Genomic DNA, 21,533 nt, shown 5'->3' with positions numbered 1-21,533 from the left:
TGAGGGGGACTACTCTATTGCCAGGCTATTTGGTGGTTCCCTGTGGAGAGCAGGAAGCAGGGGCAGAGCGGCTATTGTTGCTCCTGTCCACCTAATGGTACTTACTTCCTCAGGCGGTGTCCTCTTGGAACCATCTGGGAGTATTTGCCATGGGTGATCCCTCCCTCCCCTGAAACCCTTTCTTCCTTTGCCTTAGGAGGCCTCCCACTGCGGGCTTCTCCTTGCCTCGCTGACCCTTCTCCTCGGCCGCCTTTGCTGGCTGCTTCTCCTCCTCCTCTCCAAGAGGCCCAGGCATCAGCCTCTGGACTTCTTCTCTAACTCGACTCTGTCCCTTGTTGATCCCGCCCAACTCATAGACTGAAATGACATTGACACTGAATGACTGTGCACGGACATTCCAAAGAATGAATTAGAGCCACTCCAGAGGAGCTGGAAGTTAACTCCATAGGACACTGTTAGTAACAGACACAAGAACAGGATACTTGGTGTTATGGGAGCTCAATTTTGTCAAAAAAAAAAAGAGGCCAGGACATTTATATATGTCTATAAAATCTGCGTGTGATTACATCCATGTGTATACAGATGGAAAGAGACAAGTGTGGTTGTTAACAAGGGCTGCCTGGGAGGAGGATTAGGGAGGAGGGTGATAACAGGTAGGGAGAGGAAGAATCGAGGTATGTCTCTGATGTCCAGGATAGAACTTGGCAGGTCTGACACACTTCCCTATTGTCACATCATTTCCTGTGAAACACAGTTATCTAATGTGGTGAATGAAAAGCTGAGCAGTTCAAACATACCAGTGCCCACTGGTACCTTAAGTAGGCATCCTGAGATAGAATTTGGAATGGACGACTATCTTCTTTATGTATTTAATGTGCAGCTTGAATTCCTTAAAATAGCCTGCAGGAGTGCTCAGGAAAAGCAGCAGGGCCTTTTTTCCATGGTGAAGTTGAGCTTCCCTTATTTCCTATTAGATGCTGGGCGTTGCCTTTTGTTTCCTTGGACTCTAACGTTAAATTACTATCCAAGGTGCTTCCCCTCTTGCACAAGTGGTTTTGATTGCTAAACAAGAATTCGATCAAAATATCCTGGGTCACCACATCTAGAACTGCTTTATCTTTCCTTTAGCAGGTGAAAGCCACTGGGATTCCTATGCCACCACCATGCGGACTGCATTCACACCGAAAACAGGAGCGGCGCCCGCATTAATCCGGTAGATCTCTGCTTGTGTCAGGTTGATATACACACTCTACATTGTTCACTTGTTATTCAGAATCCAAAACAAATAGACTAATTAGAGAAGACTTGTGAAAATGCACTAATGTGGGAGCTACGGTGTGCACAGTTCCCCAAGCACCAGAGAGAACATCTCCCCTCAAATAGTACCCAAACCTCTTACACGAAAGCCAAGAAAATCCCCATACTGTGTGTTGTGGGTTACAAGTGACCCAGTGTATTGGTCAATAGGATTGTGTGTTACCGAAACATTAGGTATGACTTGAATCCATTCCCTTCTGTATGTATAGTAGTAGGCAGGCCCTGGCCATTGAACATGTGGTTCAGTGGTTGAGTCATTATCACACCACTCCCAGCCCCAGTCTTAGAAAAGGGGAGAAAGCCATAGTCCTGTTGTCAGTACATCCACTCCTCCAGCGATTGCCTGGTTGGCAGCTTCTTGTCTCGCCCAATTCTACCTGACCTGAGGGTCCTCCAGCTGCCTGTCCAAGTTCATCAGCAGGGGAGTGCAAGAGGGACTGGTGGAGCCGGTCAACTTTCCTTGTATCAGTATGAGATCATCCCTGAGCGACTCCAACGACCTGTGGTTCCTGTGTAAATTGTTTCCAATAAAGAGGATCTGGGCAGGAAGCAGGCATTTGGCCTAGGGGTTAAGGCAATGGTTGGGACACCCGTGTTCCATAATGGAGTACCTGGGTTCACTCCCCGGCTCCAGCTCCTGACTCCAGTTTCCTGCTAATGCTGACCCTGGCAGGCAGAGCTGGTGGCTCAAGTAATTCAGTTCCTGCTGCTCATGTGCGAGGCCTGGATTGAGTTCCTGGCTCCCAGCTCTGGTCTCGACCCAGAGCCAACCATTGTGGGCCTTTCGGGGATGAACTGGTGGCTGGGAGCTCTCCCTCCCTCCCTGCCTCCATCTCAAAAACAAAATGAACAGGTGCATATTATTGAGAAGCTAAGTGGATTATTGGCAAGAACGTGGGTGTGGAATCAGCTGGAACAGAGTCTAACCTTAGCTCTCTGCTGGAACCCTACCTAGCTTCCCTGCCTTAGGCAAGTCACAGAGCATCTGAGGCTGTTCACGGCTGGCGGGGGACTGCTGAGCCCTGCCTGGTGGTGGTGGGGGCGCTGTCTCCACCAGGACACAAAGCCCTGGTACTTGCGCAAAGAACTCAATAACCTTCATTAATTTTCCCTTCCATGTTTGATTGACTTCCCAAAAGCTCAAGGCTCCCAGACCCCTGGTTTCTGAGCTGCTGGTCTTCCTGCTGAGCTGCGTTGTCTCCCTTCACTGGGGGGTTGACTCTCTGACTGCAATGAATGTGCCAGGTTCCCTGACAGTAGCAGTTGTCTGAAGAACCGTTTGGGAGGAGAGCCAAAACCAGATTCTGGGCCAGTGGTCTTCAACCCCGTTATGTGTAAGGTTCTCATAAAAGTTTTCAGCATAAATTTATATAATTGTAAAAGAAAACTTCCAGCCCATCCTAAATATTGACTTTTCAAATACAACTCTTAATAGAACCAATGGGTACTCTAAATGCCTTGGCAAATTAACACTTGCAAACCCCTTTAAAAAACAAACACTCTCCTAATTGATTTATTTCATTCTCTTTCCTTGCTGAACTCATTCCCACTCGACTTCCTCCATAGACTTTTCTCCTGCTGTAATAAATTTTATGTTTGAAAGTAGTTTATTGATCAGTCTATTATACCACTTTGCAATTATTTTCATATATTAATTGAAATTAATTTTTAAGCATGTTAGATGACTAAGTATTGAGTTATCACAATTATTTTTAGATCACAATTGCTCAAAGCAATAAATACAATTCAGTGTTAATAATTACTAACTACAAAGTGTATTTTTTGGAACTGCACTTTAATGAGCTAAGTGGGGCCGTTTTGTTTTTCAATTGGTTCGCAGAGTCAGGTTTGAGGGTTGTTATTTTTAGAATGAGACTGCAATCAGCATCCGTTTTTTTCTGCTGCTCTTTTGTTCAGTTGATAGTGCTGAAGAATCTTGCTCATGTCTATATGTAGATGTGAATGCAGGGAGTCTCGGTGTAGCAGTTTTTTTTCTAAACACTCTGAACTCTGACTTCCACGCCAGAAATCACGAAATGAGTTTTAATGAATGATCAGCTGACAACAGGGTGACTGGGTGCCCCTTCTGTTTTCTTGGAAGCGTCTAACGTGATGATTTGTCATCCAGATATTGAATTAGCCCCATATCAGTTTCTGAGAAATATACCGGAAGGCACACCTTAACAAATGACGGGTAAATTGCACCTGCTACTCTTCCACTTGGAGGCATCTGTTCAACACTGTACACTTAAAAGAACTTGCAAAGTGAAAACATTAATTTTAACAAATATTTTCTGATATATTTTTAAAAGCTTTTTATCTTCACATGCTTTCAGTATATTTTTATCAAAATCTTGGAGCTGCAGATTATTTAGCTCTTTCAGTTGACATCATCTTTACCTCGTTGGCAAAATCAGTCCTTGTTGTCAAACCGATGAGCGAAAGTAGGTTTCTCTCCCGTCAAACTAAAATCTTAACTACATTTCTGGTTCAAATAAATGTTAATGTATTTTAAGAAAAATTATAGAAATTACTTAAAACTACATTGCAGGATGCATATTTCAGGGAAGACTGCTGTGAGTAGACAGAGGAAATGTAAGAAAGATTCAAGTCTGGAATGATTAATCATTTCCAAGTCACAAAAGTATGCCGTGAAATGTGCAGCTAAATGTGAAAGTTATCTGTGAAGTGAGGAGTATGATAAAAAATATGTAATGTCCCTTAGTTAATGTGTTCTCATGTGCATAGAACTCTGGTGCTTGACTTTCTGGAGTAAGCAATAATCATGTAAAAATCTCAATTTCCTTAGATATCTAACTGAGCATTCGCAATGATTTAATGAAAGAGAAAGTTATGTACAGGGAAGATTAATTGATCTGACAAACCAAAATATTCTTTGATTTATTATTAAGTTCATAACAAAAAATAAAATGAACATTTGGCTATGTTGGAGTAAATATTTTATAATGAGATCAGACTAAAAATATGGTTTAAATACCTTATCAAGTGATGAAAACAAAATCTGAAAAAAAAATCTCAAGAGTTGTATCTACCAGCTTTATGCAATGAGTCTTTATAAACTTGCTGGCCATCTTTATAAACTTGCTGGCCAGCACTGGACCAGGGCCCAAACTAGGAGCTCAGTGCAGGTCTCCCACGTAGGTGGCAGGAACCCAGTCACTTGATCCTGCCTACTGCCTCCTGGGGTGCACATTAGCACCACGCTGGTATCAGGAGCCTGAGTCGGGTATCAAACTCAGGTACTCCAATATGCAGGCATCTTAACCATCAGGCCAAATGCCCATTCCTCAGGTCCCAAATTTTGGTCAAATATTTATAGGTGATGTTCTGTATATTCATCCAGAAGCCCACAATATGTGGTGGCTTCTCTTTTAGTTGTGAGTGATCACTGTTGGTCATTGCCCTGGTGCATTATTTCATTAGAGGCTTGCAAACCGGTGATATGCTAATTCTCACGGCTTTTCCTTTTATTAGTTGGAATACTTCAGTTTTCATTTTATCAACTGGACTACTTTGCACCAAATTTGATTGCATTGTATAGGAGAATATCCAGTTTTTTTTTTTAAATTAACAAAATTGATTTCAGGTAGTTATTATTTGTTATTTCAATTTAGGCATTTCATACTTATGTTAAGAGCCATCCTAAGACACAGGATTATTTCTTTTCAAGGGAATCTTAAGTCTTAAGTCAGTCAATTTTTAAAAACATCTAACAAGTAAAATGATTTGGGAAGTATACTATTGTGAGATTTGGCATTTAATCACTTACTGTAATTTCTACTGTTTCCTTATAGTCAAAAAAGCATCCGAAGATTAGGATATACGTATTCACTTAGTGACCCTATACCCAATCAGACCCTGTACAACGATGAATATGTTTGGAAATCATATTCTAAGGAAGACTTGCTTAAAACTGGGACTTTAAGAAGAAGCAGGCGCCACAAATCTCACCCCAATCAAGTAAGATGCTACCCGCTTATCTGCTGTACAGTGTCAACAACCCATGAGCGTGACTTTGAATATATTGCTAAGATCTGTCATCTACAATCGTGGGGTGCATGTTCCTTCTCCCATTTATTCCTAACCACTTCTCTATCCACCAGGGGGGGTTTCAAAAAATACCTTTAAAAATTGAAGTGAAATTCGCGTAACAATATTTACTATTTTAATGTGAACAGTTCAGAGCATTTAGAACATTCATGTTCTAGCTTATTCCAAAAACATATTCATTGACCTAGAAGAAAACCCCATACGACTCAAGCAGTCAACACCCCCCCCCCCCCCCGCCCCGTCCCGTCTGCCAAGCCTGGAAACCACCAATCCGCTTTGCAACTCTGGGTTACTTATTCTGGAGGTTTTACAGGTGGGGTCACACAATTGGTGATCTTTGGTGTCTAGCATCTTTCACCTAGAATAATGTTTTTAGGGTTCATCCATCATCCTTTTCATGGTACTACAATTAGCATATCCAGGTACCTACTGATGGAAATTTGAGTTGATTCCACCTTTTGGCTATAGTGAACAGTGTTGCTATGAAAAAGCATATGCAAGCACCGGTGTTTGGTATCATGTTTTATGCATTGTCAAACCACCATATTTTTTATTATTCTTTTGCCTCCATCTAAAATTGCCTCCTCTTGTCCACCAAGGAATCTCTCTCTTTGCAGAGCAGCTTAAAGATAACCATCTCTAGTTCCCTTCCCCATGGGATGCAAGGAACTGCTCCTCCCCCTGTACTTTTCAGGCACTGTGCACGCTGCTCCCATCACTAAAGGCAGTACTCAGTTGTAACATACAGTTTCATTTCCTCGATTGCTTCCTGGGGTGGAGCCACTTGGATGCATCCAATAGATGAAAAGGTGGTAGACTGGACAGGATTTGATGACTAAAGTAATGTGAATGATAAAGAAGAAGAAAGAAAGAAGGATGGTGACTTGAATGGCTGCGAGTATGCTGGCATGTGTACTGAGATGGACCAGGGTAGAAGACCACGTTTGGCCTGGAAGGGTTTAGGGGAAAACAGGAGTTCAGGTGAAGGTAAGTTGGTTGAGCATGTTTCGATCAGGTCTTTGAATATGCAGGCTTGAAGCTCCAGTGAGACAGATGGACAGGCTGGAGGGGTAGACTTGGGAGTCATTAGAATGTGTACACAGGCCCCATTTAACTTGGCTTCTCAGAGCTTCCATTCATCGTCTACTTACTTCAAGTAATTTCCTTAAAATTTTAAAATCAAAGAGTTGATTACAATATGATACTATATACTATATAGTTTCAATGATACTATATACTATATAAACTATACTGTTGAAGGCTCTTACTCAATGAGAGATGTCCAGTCCTCAACCAATGAGTTACAATGGTGGTTGCTTTGTGTGTTCTTATTCAATGACAGTTAATGTGACAAACTGTCCTGTCCTCAGCCAATGAGAACTAATCTTACAGACTGTCCTGTGTGCTATCAGTCAACAAGTGTTAGCATGCCACACTGCACACCCTGTTAACCTAGGCATTGGGGTAACAAGAGCTGCTAACATCACACAAAGGATGCTTCCTACCATCTTGCCAAACGCCACCTACTGTCCAGGGGATCTACCCCTAGTCTGAGCCTCTGGACCCAGCTGCCAATTTGCAGAAAATACAGGTGGCAGAGGAACCTGTGGAGCAGCACAATGAGTATACAATCAACACAATCCAGACTGCGGGGCTCTCTGCACATCCAATGGCTTCTCCAATGTGCGCATTATGTTGCTAACTGCTTTCTTCAGTGGATAAGTTTGAAGGGAAAGAAGGGGATCAAAAGCGAATCTGAAGATGCAAAGGGGCTTAAGAGGGAAATGTGGCACGTTGAGTGCATAATAGCTAGTTTGGGAATATGGTGAAAGGAAAACCAGAAGTATTTTCATAACTTCAATTTTCTCATGGAGACAGGAAACAAGGCTATGAGAGAGAGAACTTGGAAAGAGGGCGTGGGGATTTCAACTATTATTATAATCATAAAATCTCCTTGGAGGCAAAGAGGAGATGGTGCCTCCCATCCCCTGTTCTTCAGGCTGCCCCTGAGGCCTCTGCAGGGGACACAGGGTTTCTCTCTGGGGCTCCCAGGGGAATCATCCATACTCTCTGCCAGATCTAGAATTAACATGAGTTTTCTTCCCCCTTTGGCTTTTCTTAAATGATTGTTTATTTTCACCCTAGTTAAAAGCCAGAGAGAGAGAGAGAGAGAGAGAGAGAGGGAGATGGATGTTCTATGTGCTGGTTCATTCCCCAAATGCCTGCAACCGCTGGGGCTGGGCCAGGCCAAAGCCAGGAGGCTGGAACTCCATCTGGGTCTCCCATGGGAGTGGCAGGGGCCCAAGTCATCATCTGCTGCCTCCCAGGATGCAGTAACAGGAAGTGGAATGGAAGTGATGGAGCCGGGACTCCCTTCCAGGAATTCCAATATGAGATGTGGGCCTCACAAGTGAGGCTTAGCCTGCTGTGCTACAACACCTGCCCTCCTCCTCCAGTTTTGTCTTTGAGGGAATTCTGGTTGGAATCACAACTCTTTGGAGCTGGAATTGCATTTCCTTGTTATCAATATGAAAAAGCAAAGACATGCATTGAATGCCTGGATTATAGCTAGGGAATCCCACAGCTCCCATTGACAGGCTGCCTGCATGCGTGCACCAGCAGTATGATGCTGGGGTGTAAAGGGTTCCAAAGACTCTATATTCTGAAATGCTGGTATTCTTGATTCTATTGGGTGAACCCACGTGGATTTTTTTTGAAAACTGTGTTTGCATTGATAGGACTTGTTTCTTTGGACACTACCTAAAAGTCAACCAAGGACAGCACCAGGTACCTGCCTCCCTTGGAAAATCCCTTCCGTGGAAGAAGTTCAGAGGGCACTATCAAATCAGTTTGTTTCCTGTACTAAGAGAGACTTTGTGGATGTATCGAAAGGTAAACCTGTTTGTTCTTTGCCTTTCCCTGGCCGTGTGCCGGTCCTGGAGTCGTAGTGGTTGGCTGCAAGGAATCTGCAGTGTAGACATGACACAGGGCACTTCATAAACAGTCAAGTGTCAGAAGCTGCACATAGAAACGCAGGTTGCTGTGGGTGCAAGAATGGAACATGTGGCCCACTGGGGTGGGGGAGCCAAGTATAGCTCAGAAAAGACTTCCCTTCCCAGGCCTGACTGATGAAGAGACATCAGCCAGGCAAAGGCCCAGGGGAGTGTGCTGTGCTGGGGCCCTGAAGGCTTCAACAAGCATTTGAGGAACTGAAAGAACTTCGGGATGCATAGGGTGGACTTGGGGGCGAGGATGGAATGAAAGAAAGGACCCGTGAGGGCAGAGGGAATGCAGTCTTGAAGGGTGGCATAAGGCATGCTAGAGTTTGGGGTTCATCCCAGGAGCAACTCAAAGGTTTTTACAGGGCAGGGGGGATGACACAGTTCAGCTGTGAGCTTCAGAAGCTCCCACCCCACCCCCACCGGCTGCAAATGCAGAAGTAAGGTGGCCCTGGCCGGAGGAGCAAGGCCAGCCAGAGACTGCTCCAGCAGCCTAGGGAGGTGCGTGAAGCAGGGCAGTGGGGTGCATCTCCAGGTGTCACGTGCAGGGTGTTGGGGTGGGCGTCGTGGGGGATAAGCCACTTCACAGGTGGGCACTGTGGCTCTTGGCTCACATGGTGTCACCAGCACCCATTCCAGGGGGCTCATCCTATGTGATGAAAAGAAATGATTGAACAAATGAAGGAATGATAAGGGCCAGTGATTGACAGGTGCTAGGGAGAAGGGAATGAGAGGAGCCAGCTACCTGACTTGGGATGGGATGGTGGTGAAACAGGATCTTCTTATTCTCTGCCTGTGCAGGGACAAAACCCAGCACTCTCTTCATCTGCCTCCTGAAACAGCATATACCTCCTGGGATGGGAGCTCTGCTATTCGTATTTTCTCCTGGAAGGTTCTGGATTCTTCTGTGATTCATCTGACCCTTGACAGTTTTCTGTAGCGTAGAGATGATGGCATAACTTTGTCACTGCTTTGTGCCCATTTTTCTCAGGGGCCCAACACGCATTTGATACATAAAGATACATTTTCTAGAAATGTCATATTTGCTGATGCATTCTGTTCGTGTATATCAGGATGCAAGTGCTTCACTGAGGATTCGTGAAAGTTGATTACAGGTAGTTCAAAACCCAGAGGAACCTTGCTTTCCCTCAGTTTTGGAGAAAACAGTGCACTCTGGTTTCTGCTGCAAGCCCTGTGATCAATTGGCTCCAGGTGGAGCATGGGTGTTCTGTCTGTCTGTGACAATGCAGTGGCAACAGCTGAGGGCTGGCTGCCATATGGGATCTGAACACAAGCAGGGAGCGTGCAAGTCCACGGCTTCCTGGGACTGAGAGACACGGCGGGACAAGGCTGAGCCTCCCAGGGCCTGTGTGCTCCACCCCCTGCTCTACAGGCCCATCAGGCCGCAGGCGCTGAGGCTCTGCCTCCCCTCTGCTGTTTCTGCTGCATCATCTCTCCATCTCCGGGGATTACTCCTGCCCTCCTAGCACACACACTGGCCGCGTGAGCGCCATTGAAAACCAAGGCAAGAGCTTCCCTGGACCCCATGTCTCCCTGTAGCCACTCCACATTGCTCTGCTCCCTCTTTGTAGACTGCTGTTGTTTATTGAGCCCATGACAGTAACCCAGGGAGCTGTACTCCCAGCCGTGGTGCAGGACCCTGAAGCTCAAAGAGGGTAAGCCACCCTCACGGGGTCACCCAGCTAGCGACAGGTGGACTCTAGGCTTGGAACCCAGGCAATTTGGCTCCCCTTGTCAAAACCAAGCTTCGGCTTCTTCACAGCTGAAATTCCTTTAAATTTTTTTATTTATTTATTTTTTTATTTTTGACAGGCAGAGTGGACAGTGAGAGAGAGACAGAGAGAAAGGTCTTTAAGGATCACATCACACATACTGCTTCCCATTCCTAACTTGTTGGTTACTGAAAATGATAATTTACTTTTATGAAACCCTGATTACTCAAGAGCTTATTGAAGGACCCTAATCCCCGCTGGGCCCTTTAGATTGCGACCCCAGACTCAAAAATCCTCAGACCAGACGATGCAAATGCAAGAGGCGGCTTTATTTCACGAGCGCTCCCGGACGCCGTCTCCAGACCCAACTCAACGGGAGGCAGGAGAGAGGCGTGCGTAGTAGTGTCTGGGGGGCGCTTATATACCTGGGAGATAGCAGAAGCGGGGGATACAGAAGCAGAAAAAAGCACGGTTACAGGGTTTCAATAAGACAATGGGGTGGGGGCATGCAGAAAATACCTTGCATACTTTTGCTGTGGGTCTGCGGGACCCACAGATAAGGGGCGGTTGGGTGCTTCCCATGCCTTTATCTGGCGCCGTATCTCAAACCGCAGCTGCCTGCCCTTGACTTATGGTTTCGGCCCAATTTCCAGGAAATGTTTTACTAGAGTTCCCTAAGATGGTGCTGGGGTAGTTAAAATGGCGTGACCATTGTCAGGGTTGTTCATTATGAAGAAATAACAGCTGTTCTTTGTGCCCTGCCCCACACCCCTGCCCTAATCCAGCTTCCCACTGTTAACCAATTTCAGTCCTTTCAACTCTTTGTTCTTACATGATCCTCCATCTTTTTAAATAGTTGCTTCTGTAGCACATCCTTGATTCATCAATTTTAGGAATTGTTTTATGTGCTGTTATGGTAGTGGAGGACTTGGCCTTTCCATAACTCCTTCATACTCTCCCTCCATCCATCGCCTCAATGGACTTATGTTACATGTTTCTGGCAAAACTTGATTGGTAACACTTATCTTTGGATGATGATAATATGACATATTGGGATCACAATATGCTAGCTTACACTTGTGTAACATTTACTCTGAGTTAGGTTGCATCTCACAATTGTTTATTTTACTTTTCTTTTTATTTCTTCTTGTCAGAGTTAATACTTTTTTCCCATATGCTTAATTTTCTATGTGCCATCACTAATTTTCCCAAATATTTGTCACCCATTTACTGAGATTTTTTTTTCCAAGCAGTTTCCGACATTCCAGCCATTCTAAGGTTTTCGCTGGAGGTCTTTTCTGCTACCCTTCATTCTTGGCCTCTGGCCTGGACTTGCTCTGCAGGTTTGTTGCCTGCTCCTGCCCTCTGACTTGTTTTGTCATTATCCTGGGAACGGCTTTTGTCTGTCTCTCGCCTGGGATCCCCAGCTTCCTGAGTCCACATCTGCCCCCCCCCCCCCCCCCCCAGTTTGCTGAAGCACGTCAAGAGTGCGCAGGCGGACATGTTTTGAGTTGTTCTTGCCAACCTAGAGATGCCGTTCTCCTCCTCACATTTCTGTGACAGTCGAGAGTCGTTTCCCTCCGAAGGCATTCCTCCATATGTCTTCTAGCACCCAGCATTTATACGTTGGAGACCGACGCCATCTCAATTCCTGGTCCTTTTATAGTTTCCCCTCTTAGAAACACTTTATTTCTGACTTTCTGAAATGTTGTCATTATTTGTCTTGGTGAGTCTTGTCATTCTGTTGGGTCTTTCAGGGCCCCTTCAATTCACATCCTATAGTTCTGGTAGACCCCCCACCCCCACCCTGCATCAGTGCTTTGTTCTTCTGTTTCTTTTCTCTGACTCCTGCTGGTTGGATTGATCTTCTAATTACCTTTTCTCTCCTAGGGCCTTTCTATTTGTACTTTTGTTCTATTTATTTGCAATTTTTTTGCTTTTTAATCCAACTCTTCTATTGAATTTTTTTCTTCTTCTATTGAATTTTTAAAAATTTATTTATCTGAAGAGACAGAGAGATGGGGGGAGGGAAATAGAAGAGAGAGAGAGAGAGATCCCATCGACTGGTCCACTATCCAAATGCTTGGAGTGGCCAGGCGTGGGCAGGACTCAATATGGGAGCCAAGAACTCAATCTAGGTATATGGTATGGGGATGAGGGACCCAAGTAATTGACTGATTACTTGCTGGCTCCCAGAATGTGCATTAGCAAGAATCTGGAGTCAGGAACCAGAGTGAGGAATCAAAACCAGGCACTTTGATGTAGGATGCAAGCATCTTTGCCAGTGTCTTCCACTGCACCTGTTCTGTTTGTGTTTGAGTCTGCTGGAGTTCTGCAGTGTGGTTCAGTTTGCTTCTTTGTTCCTTTCTGAAGTCACCTACGTTTCAGCTTCCTCAGCTTGGCTCATCCAGTTGCTGCATCTCGATTTGATCTCCATCTTCCAGAAATGTGTGGGACAACCACTTGTTGCAGCACTTAATTCACCGTGTGGGACACCTGCATTCCATGCTAGAGTGCCTGGTTCCAGTCCCTTCTCCTCCACTGCCCATCCAGCTTCCTGCTACTGCTCCCCCTGGGAGGCAGCAGTGATGGCTCCCGGATGTGGGTCCCTGCCACTCGTGTGGACTGAGTTTGGAGATCCTGACTTCTGCCTGGTCCAGCCCTGGCTGTTGTGAACATTTGGAGAGTGAACCTATGGATGGATGATCTTTATCAGCATTCTCTGCTTTTCAAAGGAAACCAAAGTTAGTGAAGATGTGTTCGTGTTTGTAATCTGTGATCATTCTGAAGTTCGGGAAGGGAGGGGTCCTAAATGAGTGGATTCGATCTGCTGGGTTTAATGGAAGCACCGCTGACCCTTTGACTTCTCCGCTGCTTCTCATCTGCTTTCGTGTCCCCTCCAGTCGTTGACCGTGTTCCTCCGTGTCCGGCTCCTCCTGTCTGCGTCCTGCCCAGCGCTCACGCGTCCTTGGAATGCTCTTCTTTCTCTCTGTGCTCTGTATTTCACACTCACCCCATTCCCCTGGCTGCTTGATTCCTTCTTGTCACTTTTCTATCTGCCTGCTAACTACTACAATTCCTGATTCCGTTAAGAGCAAACTCTGCTGGTGTACTCCTTCCCCAACCTCTCCTCCGACCCTCAGTCTCCCTGTACTGGGGTACTGAGTAGAAGCAGCCAACTCACCACCCTCTCCTTCCCTGGCAACTGGTCCTCCCGCACCTTCACCCCATGGCACCTGGAAGACTTTCCTATTCTCTAAATCAGATCACACTATTCTATTGCTTCCTTTTGCTGGCTGTCCAATTGCAACTCGGGAAAAAACCCAAATTCTAGTTCCTTCTCTGGATTCTCAAGGTGCTGTTGGATGGATCCTTGGAAGCACCTCGCCATCCTCCCTTGCCCATCCTCTACACTTGCTGCTTTCCGGCCACATGGGCCTCATTCAAGCTCCGGTCAGATGCCAAGCTCTCTTCCAGTGTCGGCCCCTGTGCACCCTGTCCCCTTGACCCCCAGTGCTCTTTCCCAAAGCCTTCTGTGAGTTCCCTTTGTCATTCCATAGATCCCAGCCTCTATGTCCCCCTCTTTTGCCAGTTTCTTTCCTTCTTATTTTATCTGAAGAGACATGTCACTGTCCCATTGGTTTTCGCCTGGCGTTTCATATTTTGAAATCGTGTGTTACTGTTCCCGCCTTTCGTAGTTTTAGTTTTGCTCTTGCTTCCACTATTCGGCAAGCTCCCCAAAGGCCTTCATTCCCTCAGGGTCTGGTGCAGCACCTGGAACAAAGCAGTACTTCTCTGGTGAATGTTGGGGAGGATGTATGGGGGGTATTGTTTTTTATATATATTTATCTGAAAGGCAGACAACAGGACAGACAGAAAAAGAGAGCAATGGTCCATCTCCTGGCTCACTCCCCAATGCCCACCATGGCAGGGCTGGCCTGGGGCTGAAGCTGGGAGCTGAGAGATTGATCCAGCTCTCCCATGTGGGTGGCAGGAACCCAATTACTTGAACCATCACCTCTGCTTCCTTGGGTCTGACTTGGCAGGAAGCTGGAGTCAGGACTCAAATATGGCACATGGGCGTCCCAGCCAGCAGGCTAAATGCCTATGCTGGGAGGTGCCCTTTTGGAAGTTAGATGGCTACACAATGAAAGGATTTCTGCAGACAAGCAGTACAGGTCGTGGCTGAGCACACAAAATGTCAGCATTCTTAAAAGGTGTCTTTGAGCTCCTGGTCAAAGTCACTCATTCAGCGAGAGTAAATTACGATTTCCCCATGCGTAGGTAAATACCCAGCACCTGCCAAGACTCCCTCCTAAATCTCTCAGCTCCATCTGCCTCTCTCCCTCCCCACGGTCCCAGCTTCATCAAGCTACCAACGCCTCTCTCGGGGATGACCTGCCATCCAGTTCTGGTTTCCAGTTTTTTCCTCTCTGTCCCATGCTACTGTCATAGTGAGTTTCTGGGTGTGCTGATGGATGTCCTCTTATGACCTACACCCCCTCACGGAGTTCCTGTTGTCCTTGGGATGAAAGCTAAGAGCCTTCACCTATAAGATCTGTAGCGCCTGGTCCCTGCTAGCATTCTTGATCCGTAGCGCCTGGTCCCTGCCAGCATTCTTGATCCGTAGCGCCTGGTCCCTGCCAGCATTCTTGCCCACCTGTGCCAGCATCTACGTATGCAGAGAAGGCTGCACTGCTGTCCCTCCTCCAGCCTCACTGCACCCCTGCGGGCTCATGCTTCCTCCCTGGGGAACGCCTTTCCATTCCCCCTTGCAGTCTATGCCCCCCCCCCCATAATTTCAACCTTAGACAAGGGCTCCTGTTTATCTCCCAGAAGCCTTCTCTGAGCCCCAGCTTTGGGTCAGTGGCTTTGCTGTGGGTCCTTCCCTCTTTGGTAGGACTCCTCACAGGACACTGTCTCGTCATTTTTGTGTATAGGTCATTCTTGAAGTTTCTGATGCACAGCTTTGCATCCTCATCATTGGATTCGTGCAGACAAGCAGAGCACTGGCAGGTGCTTGTTTCTACATTCAGGCCTGGCGAACCTGGCTTGGGTGACTTAGATCAGCTGGTGAAGGCATCAGAACTACTTCCCGCTTGGCTCTGGATTATGCGCCCACGGTCCTAGTGAGTCAGAATGGTCCTTGCTTATGCCTTACTTTTAAAATAGGTCTTTCTACAAACGCCATACCTAATGTTTTTTTAAAAATATATATATATATTTTATTTGAGAGAAAGATGAGAGAGCGACAGAGATAGAGTATTTATCCATTGGTTCACTCTCCAAATTCCAGCAATAGCCTGGACTGAGCCAGGCCAAAGCTAGGAGCTAGAAACTCAATCCAGCTCTCCCACACAGATGGGAGGGTCCCAGCTACTGCAGCCATCACTTGATGTTGCCCAGGGTGTGCACTAGCAGGGAGCTGGGACTCAAACCCAGGCACTCGGATACGAGATGCTGGCTTCTCAAGCAGCTTCTTCTTCTTCTTCTTTTTTTTTTAAGATTGATTTATTTATTTGAAAGAACTACACAGAGAGAGAAAGAGAGGCAGAGAGAGAGGAAGAGAGAGAGAGAGAGAGGGCTTCCATCCACTGGTTCACTCCCCAATTGGCTGCAACACCCGGAGCTGCACTGATCCCAAGCCAGGAGCCAGGAGCTTCCTTTACGTCTCCCTTGTGGGTGCAGGGGCCCAAGGACTTGGCCCATCTTCCACTGCTTTCTCAGGCCATAGCAGAAAGCTGGATCAGAAGTGGAGCAGCTGGGACACAAACCAGCGCCCATATAGGATGCCGGCACTGCCGGTGACGGCTTTACCCGCTACGCCCCAGCACCGGCCCCCAGCTTCCTAATCTCTGTGACAAACCTCCACCCCATACCTTATTTTCAATGGGCTGGTTTCCTTCCTTGTGATAAACTAGTATTGTATCACAGCTGGCAGATGAAAAAGAAAGAAATCAGGGAGTGAACCCTCGGGGAGGGGGGGCAGGGAAGCTGACTGGTAGCAGCCCAGGCCTTGGGGGTGCTGCTGATCTGCGGCAGGTACTGCTGACTTCGGGCAGTGTTTTTCTCCTCTGTGATGTCAACACTGCTGCGGAGGGTGGAGGTCAGCTTTCGGTGGGATGTCTCTGAGTCAGGAACCTCTCTTCTTTATGATTCCTGAAGAAGCTCAAGTGCATGAAGTTTTAGAACAGCAACCAGAGCACTAGCTGGGAAGCCTTGCCCACACTGTGGCATGAACACTCTAGTTTACTAGGAGTTCCCTGAAGCGTGCATCACACAGGCCATCAGTAGAGTGCGCCTCAGGTGTGATTCATCCATAGCAATGACCGTTTCTAGCCTTCTGTTGTTCACTCATTATCTTAGTAAATATTTAATGGGATCTATTTCTGTGATAAATACCGAGCATCAATGAGGAATAAGACTTCATCTTTGTCATGAAAGCAAGCCTGGGTCCTGACTTGGCCTTTTCTGGGTCTTCCTTTCAGATGGTCCCACTCCCCACGGGCCCAGCCTGGTCTGCGTGCACTAGACATTTGGGCCCTTTTGCAGCCTGCTGTCAGCTTGCCTCTGGTGTTTCCCCTCCTTCTCCTCTCACACCCTCACACCTTTCAAATGCACACTGTGCATTCTGCCTCCAGGTTGACGCACCATCGGAGCCCTTGGCTGTGTCTGTCTTTGGGTCCTGTCCCTCCTCTTCCCGTCTCCCACACAGCCTCTCTCTCCCTCTCCCTGGGCTTTCACAGCTCCTGTGCAGAGAACACATGGGCAGTCTCATTGCAGCCTAAGCCCCAGGGCCCACCTTCACACAGCCTGTGTCTGGGGTGTGGTGCAGCAGGTAGAGAAACCCTTCCTGTAGAATCCCGATTTCTCCATGTGGGAGCCACAAGTCCCAGGGTTAGGGTTGCAAGACTTGTCCCATTCATTGTTGGTTTGTCCTGCACAGCGATTTCTAGCCACACTAGTTTTAGGGTCATCTTAAGAGCCAGCGATGCTCCATTATCCATGACCTTGGCATATCAAACAGAACACTTAAAAGGCACTGGAAACATGTGCTACTGACTGGTAGCTCTGGGGAGTCACAAGTTCCAAGCATTTCAACAGAAATATTTTTCCTACAAGGCTACAAGCATTAGTCAACGACAGAAACCACGTGGTAGGTGGGAGTTACTGGGAACAATACCAGATGGTTTTCAGAACTATTTTTTTTTTTAAAAAGATGTATCTGTTTATTTGAAAGTCAGAGAGGAGAGGTAGAGAGAGAGAGAGAGAGAGAGAGTCTTCCATCCGCTGGTTCACTCTTCAATTGGCCACAACGGCTGGAGCTGCGCTGATCCGAAGCCAGGAGCCAGGAGCTTCTTCCAGGTCCCATGGCCCCAAGGACGTGGGCCATCCTCCACTGCTTTCCCAGGCTATAGCAGAGAGCTGGATCGGAAGTGGAGCAGCCGGGTCTCAAACCGGCGCCTATATGGGATGCTGGCACTTCAGGCCAGGGTGTTAACCCGCTGTGCCACAGCGCCGGTGCCTCAGAACTATCTTAAGGGGTGCCCTGAGTTTGAGCCTTAGAGCTGCTTCTTCATGGGTGGTGTCTGAGGTGGCTGTGAGGGCCTGGGGGTTCCTGTGTCCTCTCTCCCCGCAGTAGCTAGAGTAAGAGGCAGCAGGCCATCCAACCCTCTCCTCTTCTGTGAGTCCAGCCAGGGATCACTTTCTTTTTAAAATCAATAGTAAATGCTCTCAGCTGCTAGTAGATGTGGTTATGCGTCCTTCGATATATAACATACACCAGTAAATCCCATTGCAAATCATTTGACAAGCATTGCATATTAGGACTTATTTTACAAAGGCATGTTGAAAAACTAATTAGGAAGAGAAATGAGTTCAGGGAAGAAAGTAATTTGCACTTTTTGGACATCGTTCCTAACATCCACGTTTTTAATATCTTTGTCCTTTTGAGCAAAGAGAGTGTTAGTCCAGTGGGCCTCTGACCTGAGGCTCTGTCACTGAACTTGGGAATGAACTCATCCTGGGTGAGCTGCCTGGTGACTCTCTCTTTGGAATGTGGCAGTGTCTGTGGGCCTGCTGCTTAGCCAGTGCTTCATAGATTTTAATGAGCATATATTTCATGAGTATTTTTTGCAGAGATATTTCAAACAAATAATCATGTTGTTGCCTACTAATGATGGTGATGTCACGTACCCCTCCATCAGGCTCAGGTCCTGGTGGTTCTTTTCCAGGTAAGGGGGATAATGTATGTCACCCCCATCTAGGGCTGCATGATTAGGCAAACAAAAATACAGGTGGCCCAGTGAAACTTGAATAATTACATACAGTAGATAATGAATCCTTGGGCATAATTATACCAAAAAAATGATTCATTGTTTATCTGAAATTCAAATTTAACTGGTGTGGCTCCCCCAGCCCTTTCCAAAGCTCTCACTCTGCCCTCCCAGCCCTGCTCATGGACCTGGCAGGCTTGGTGCCGAGATCAATGCCTTCTGTGCCCACTGAGCAGAATAAACAAGCACTCCTCCCAGGGACACAAATGCATCCATCAGAAGCCACCACTGTGGGGCAAGGCAGTGGTGCAGTGGACTAAGCCACCACTTGGGATGCCCACATCCCACATTGGAGTGCTATTTCAAGTCCTGTCTATTCCACTTTGGACTCAGCTCCCTGCTAATGCACCTGGTTCTAGGAGTTCCTGAAGGCATGGGAAGAGAAAAGGGATTAGAAGGCCTTTTTAGTGAAATAATAACAGAAAATTTCCCTAATTTGGAGAAAGAAAGGTACATCCAAGTACAGGAAGCACATAAAACTCCTAATAGACATGACCAGAGAAGGTCTTCACTACAACACATTGTAATCAAACTCTCCACAGTAAAACAGAAAGAAAAGAGTCTAAAACACGCACGAGAGAGATGCCAGATTACTTTCAGAGGATCTCCAGTTAGACTCACAGAGGACTTTTCATCAGAAACCCTACAGGCTAGGAGAGAATGGCAAGATATAGCTGAAGTCTTAAGAGAATAAGACTGTCAACCCAGAATATTATACCCAGAAAAGCTCTCAATTATGAATGATGGTGAAATAAAGACCTTCCATGACAAGTAGAAATTGAAAGAATTTGTCACCACTTGTCCAGTCTTACAAAAATGCTTAAGGAGGTGCTACACACAGACAGAAACATGGTCATTACTATGAAAGAAGGGAAAGGCAGAAAATCTCCCTGTAAAAGTACAAAAGAAATCCAAAGTAAACAATAGGAATATTTATGGAAAAATGGCAGGTCCAAATCATTACTTGTCAATAGTCACCTTGAATGTGAATGGCCTCAACTCTCCAGTTAAAAGCCACAGACTGGCTGAATGGATTTTAAAAAACCCACGATTTGCTGCCTACAAGAAACATATCTCACCAACAAAGGTGCACACAGACGGAAAGTGAAAGGGTGGAAAAAGGTAATGCATGCCAACAGAAACCAAAAAAGATCTGGTGTAGCTATCCTAATATCAGACAAAATAGACTTTAACACAAAAACTGTTAAGAGACAAAGAAGGGCACTATTTAATAATTAAGGGATCAATTCAACAGGGAGATGTAACTATTATAAATGTATTTGCACCTAATTACAGGGCACTTGGCTATTTAAAAGAAATGTTAAGGGATCTAAAGGGACACATTGACTCAAATACAATAGTAATGGGAGACTTCAATACCCCATTTTCAGCAGTGGACAGATCAACCAGACAGAAAACCAGCAAGGAAACAACAGAGTTAACTGACACTATAAACCAAATGGACCTAACAGATATCTACAGAGCTTTCCATCCTATAGTTGTAGAATACACATTCTTCTCACCCGTGCATGGAACTTTCTCTAGGATTTACCACTTGCTAGGCCATAAAACAAGACTCAGCAAATTCAAAAAATTCAAAATCATGCCATGCATCTTCTCAGACCACAATGCAATGAAGCTGGAAATCAGCAATCCAAGATGCAAACACATGGGGATTTAGCAACATTTTCCTGAATGAACAGTGGGTCATGGAAAAAATCAAAACAGAAATCAAAAAATTTCTGGAAACAAATGAAGACAATAATACAACATATGTCATGGCTGTAAGAGAGCGTCTAAGATCAATCCCATTCACAATAGCTACAAAAAATACAAATATCTTGGAATAAATTTAACCAAGGATGTCAAAGATCTCTACAATGAGAATTACAAAACATTAAAGAAAGAAATAGAAGAATATACAAAAAAAAAAATGGAAAAATCTTCCATGTTCACAGATTGGAAGAATCAATATCATCAAAATGTCCATATTACTGAAAACAATTTACAGAATCAACATGATACCAATCAAAATACCAAGGGCATTCTCAGATATAGAAAAAATAATGCTGAAATTCATATGGAAACACAGGAGACCCCCAAATAGCTAAAGCAATCTTATACAACAAAAACAAAGCAGGAGGCATCACAGTACCAGATGTCAAGAAATACTACAGGGCAGTTATAATCAAAACAGCCTGGTACTGGTACAAAAACAGGTGGGCAGGCCAATGGAAAAGAATAGAAACACCAGAAATCAATCCAACCATCTACAATCAACATATTTGACAAAGTAGCTAAAATCAATCCCTGGAGCAAGGACAGTCTCTTCAACAAATGGTGCTGGGAAAACTGGATTTCCACATGAAGAAGTATGAGGCAAGACCCCTACCTTACACCTTACACAAAAAATCCATTCAAAATGGATTAAAGACCTAAATCTATAACTCAATACCATCAAATTATTAGATAACATTGGGGAAACCCTGCAAAACGTTGGCACAGGCAAAGAGTTCTTGGAAAAGACCCCAGAGGCGTAGTCAGTCAAAGCCAAAATTGACAAATGGGATTACATCAAATTGAGAAACTTCTGTACTGCAAAAGAAACACTCAGGAAAGTGAAGAGGCAACTGACAGAATAGGAGAAATTGTTTACAAACTATGCAACTGACAAAGGACTAATAACCAGAATATATAAAGAGATTAAGAAACTCAACAACAACAAACAACCCAGTGAAGAAATGGGCAAAGGACTGAAACAGATGTTTTTCAAAAGAGGAAACCAAATGGCCAACAGACACATGAGAAACTGCGCAGGATCACTAGCAATCAGGGAAATGCAAATCAAAACCACAATGAGGTTTCACCTCACCCCGGTTAGAATGGCTTTCATACAGAAATCAACAACAAATGCTGGCGAGGATGTGGGGAAAAAGTATACCAATCCACTGTTTGTTGGAATGTAAATTGGTAAAGCCACTATGGAAGACAATATGAAGAAACCTCAGAAGTCTGAATATAGACCTATCATATGACCCAGCCATCCTTTTCCTGGGAATTTACCCAAGGGAAATGAA

The 21,533-nt window shown here is 45.5% G+C and overlaps 1 protein-coding gene across 1 annotated transcript in view; it reads left to right on the top strand.

The window, feature by feature from the left end:
* TEX26 (testis expressed 26) overlaps positions 1 to 21,533 on the top strand; it is a 46,375-nt gene that overhangs the window by 7,270 nt on the left and 17,572 nt on the right. The window contains exons 2-4 of the mRNA XM_062195373.1: positions 1,129 to 1,213; positions 5,133 to 5,298; positions 8,127 to 8,280. Coding sequence (XP_062051357.1) covers positions 1,129 to 1,213; positions 5,133 to 5,298; positions 8,127 to 8,280 — 405 coding nt within the window. The remainder of the gene's footprint in view (positions 1 to 1,128; positions 1,214 to 5,132; positions 5,299 to 8,126; positions 8,281 to 21,533) is intronic.

The sequence above is a fragment of the Lepus europaeus genome, chromosome 6 (genome assembly GCF_033115175.1).
Source record: "Lepus europaeus isolate LE1 chromosome 6, mLepTim1.pri, whole genome shotgun sequence".
Taxonomy (NCBI): Eukaryota; Metazoa; Chordata; class Mammalia; order Lagomorpha; family Leporidae; genus Lepus; species Lepus europaeus.
Note: the sequence above shows the minus strand (reverse complement) of the source record. Positions and strands in the feature narration are given on the sequence as shown.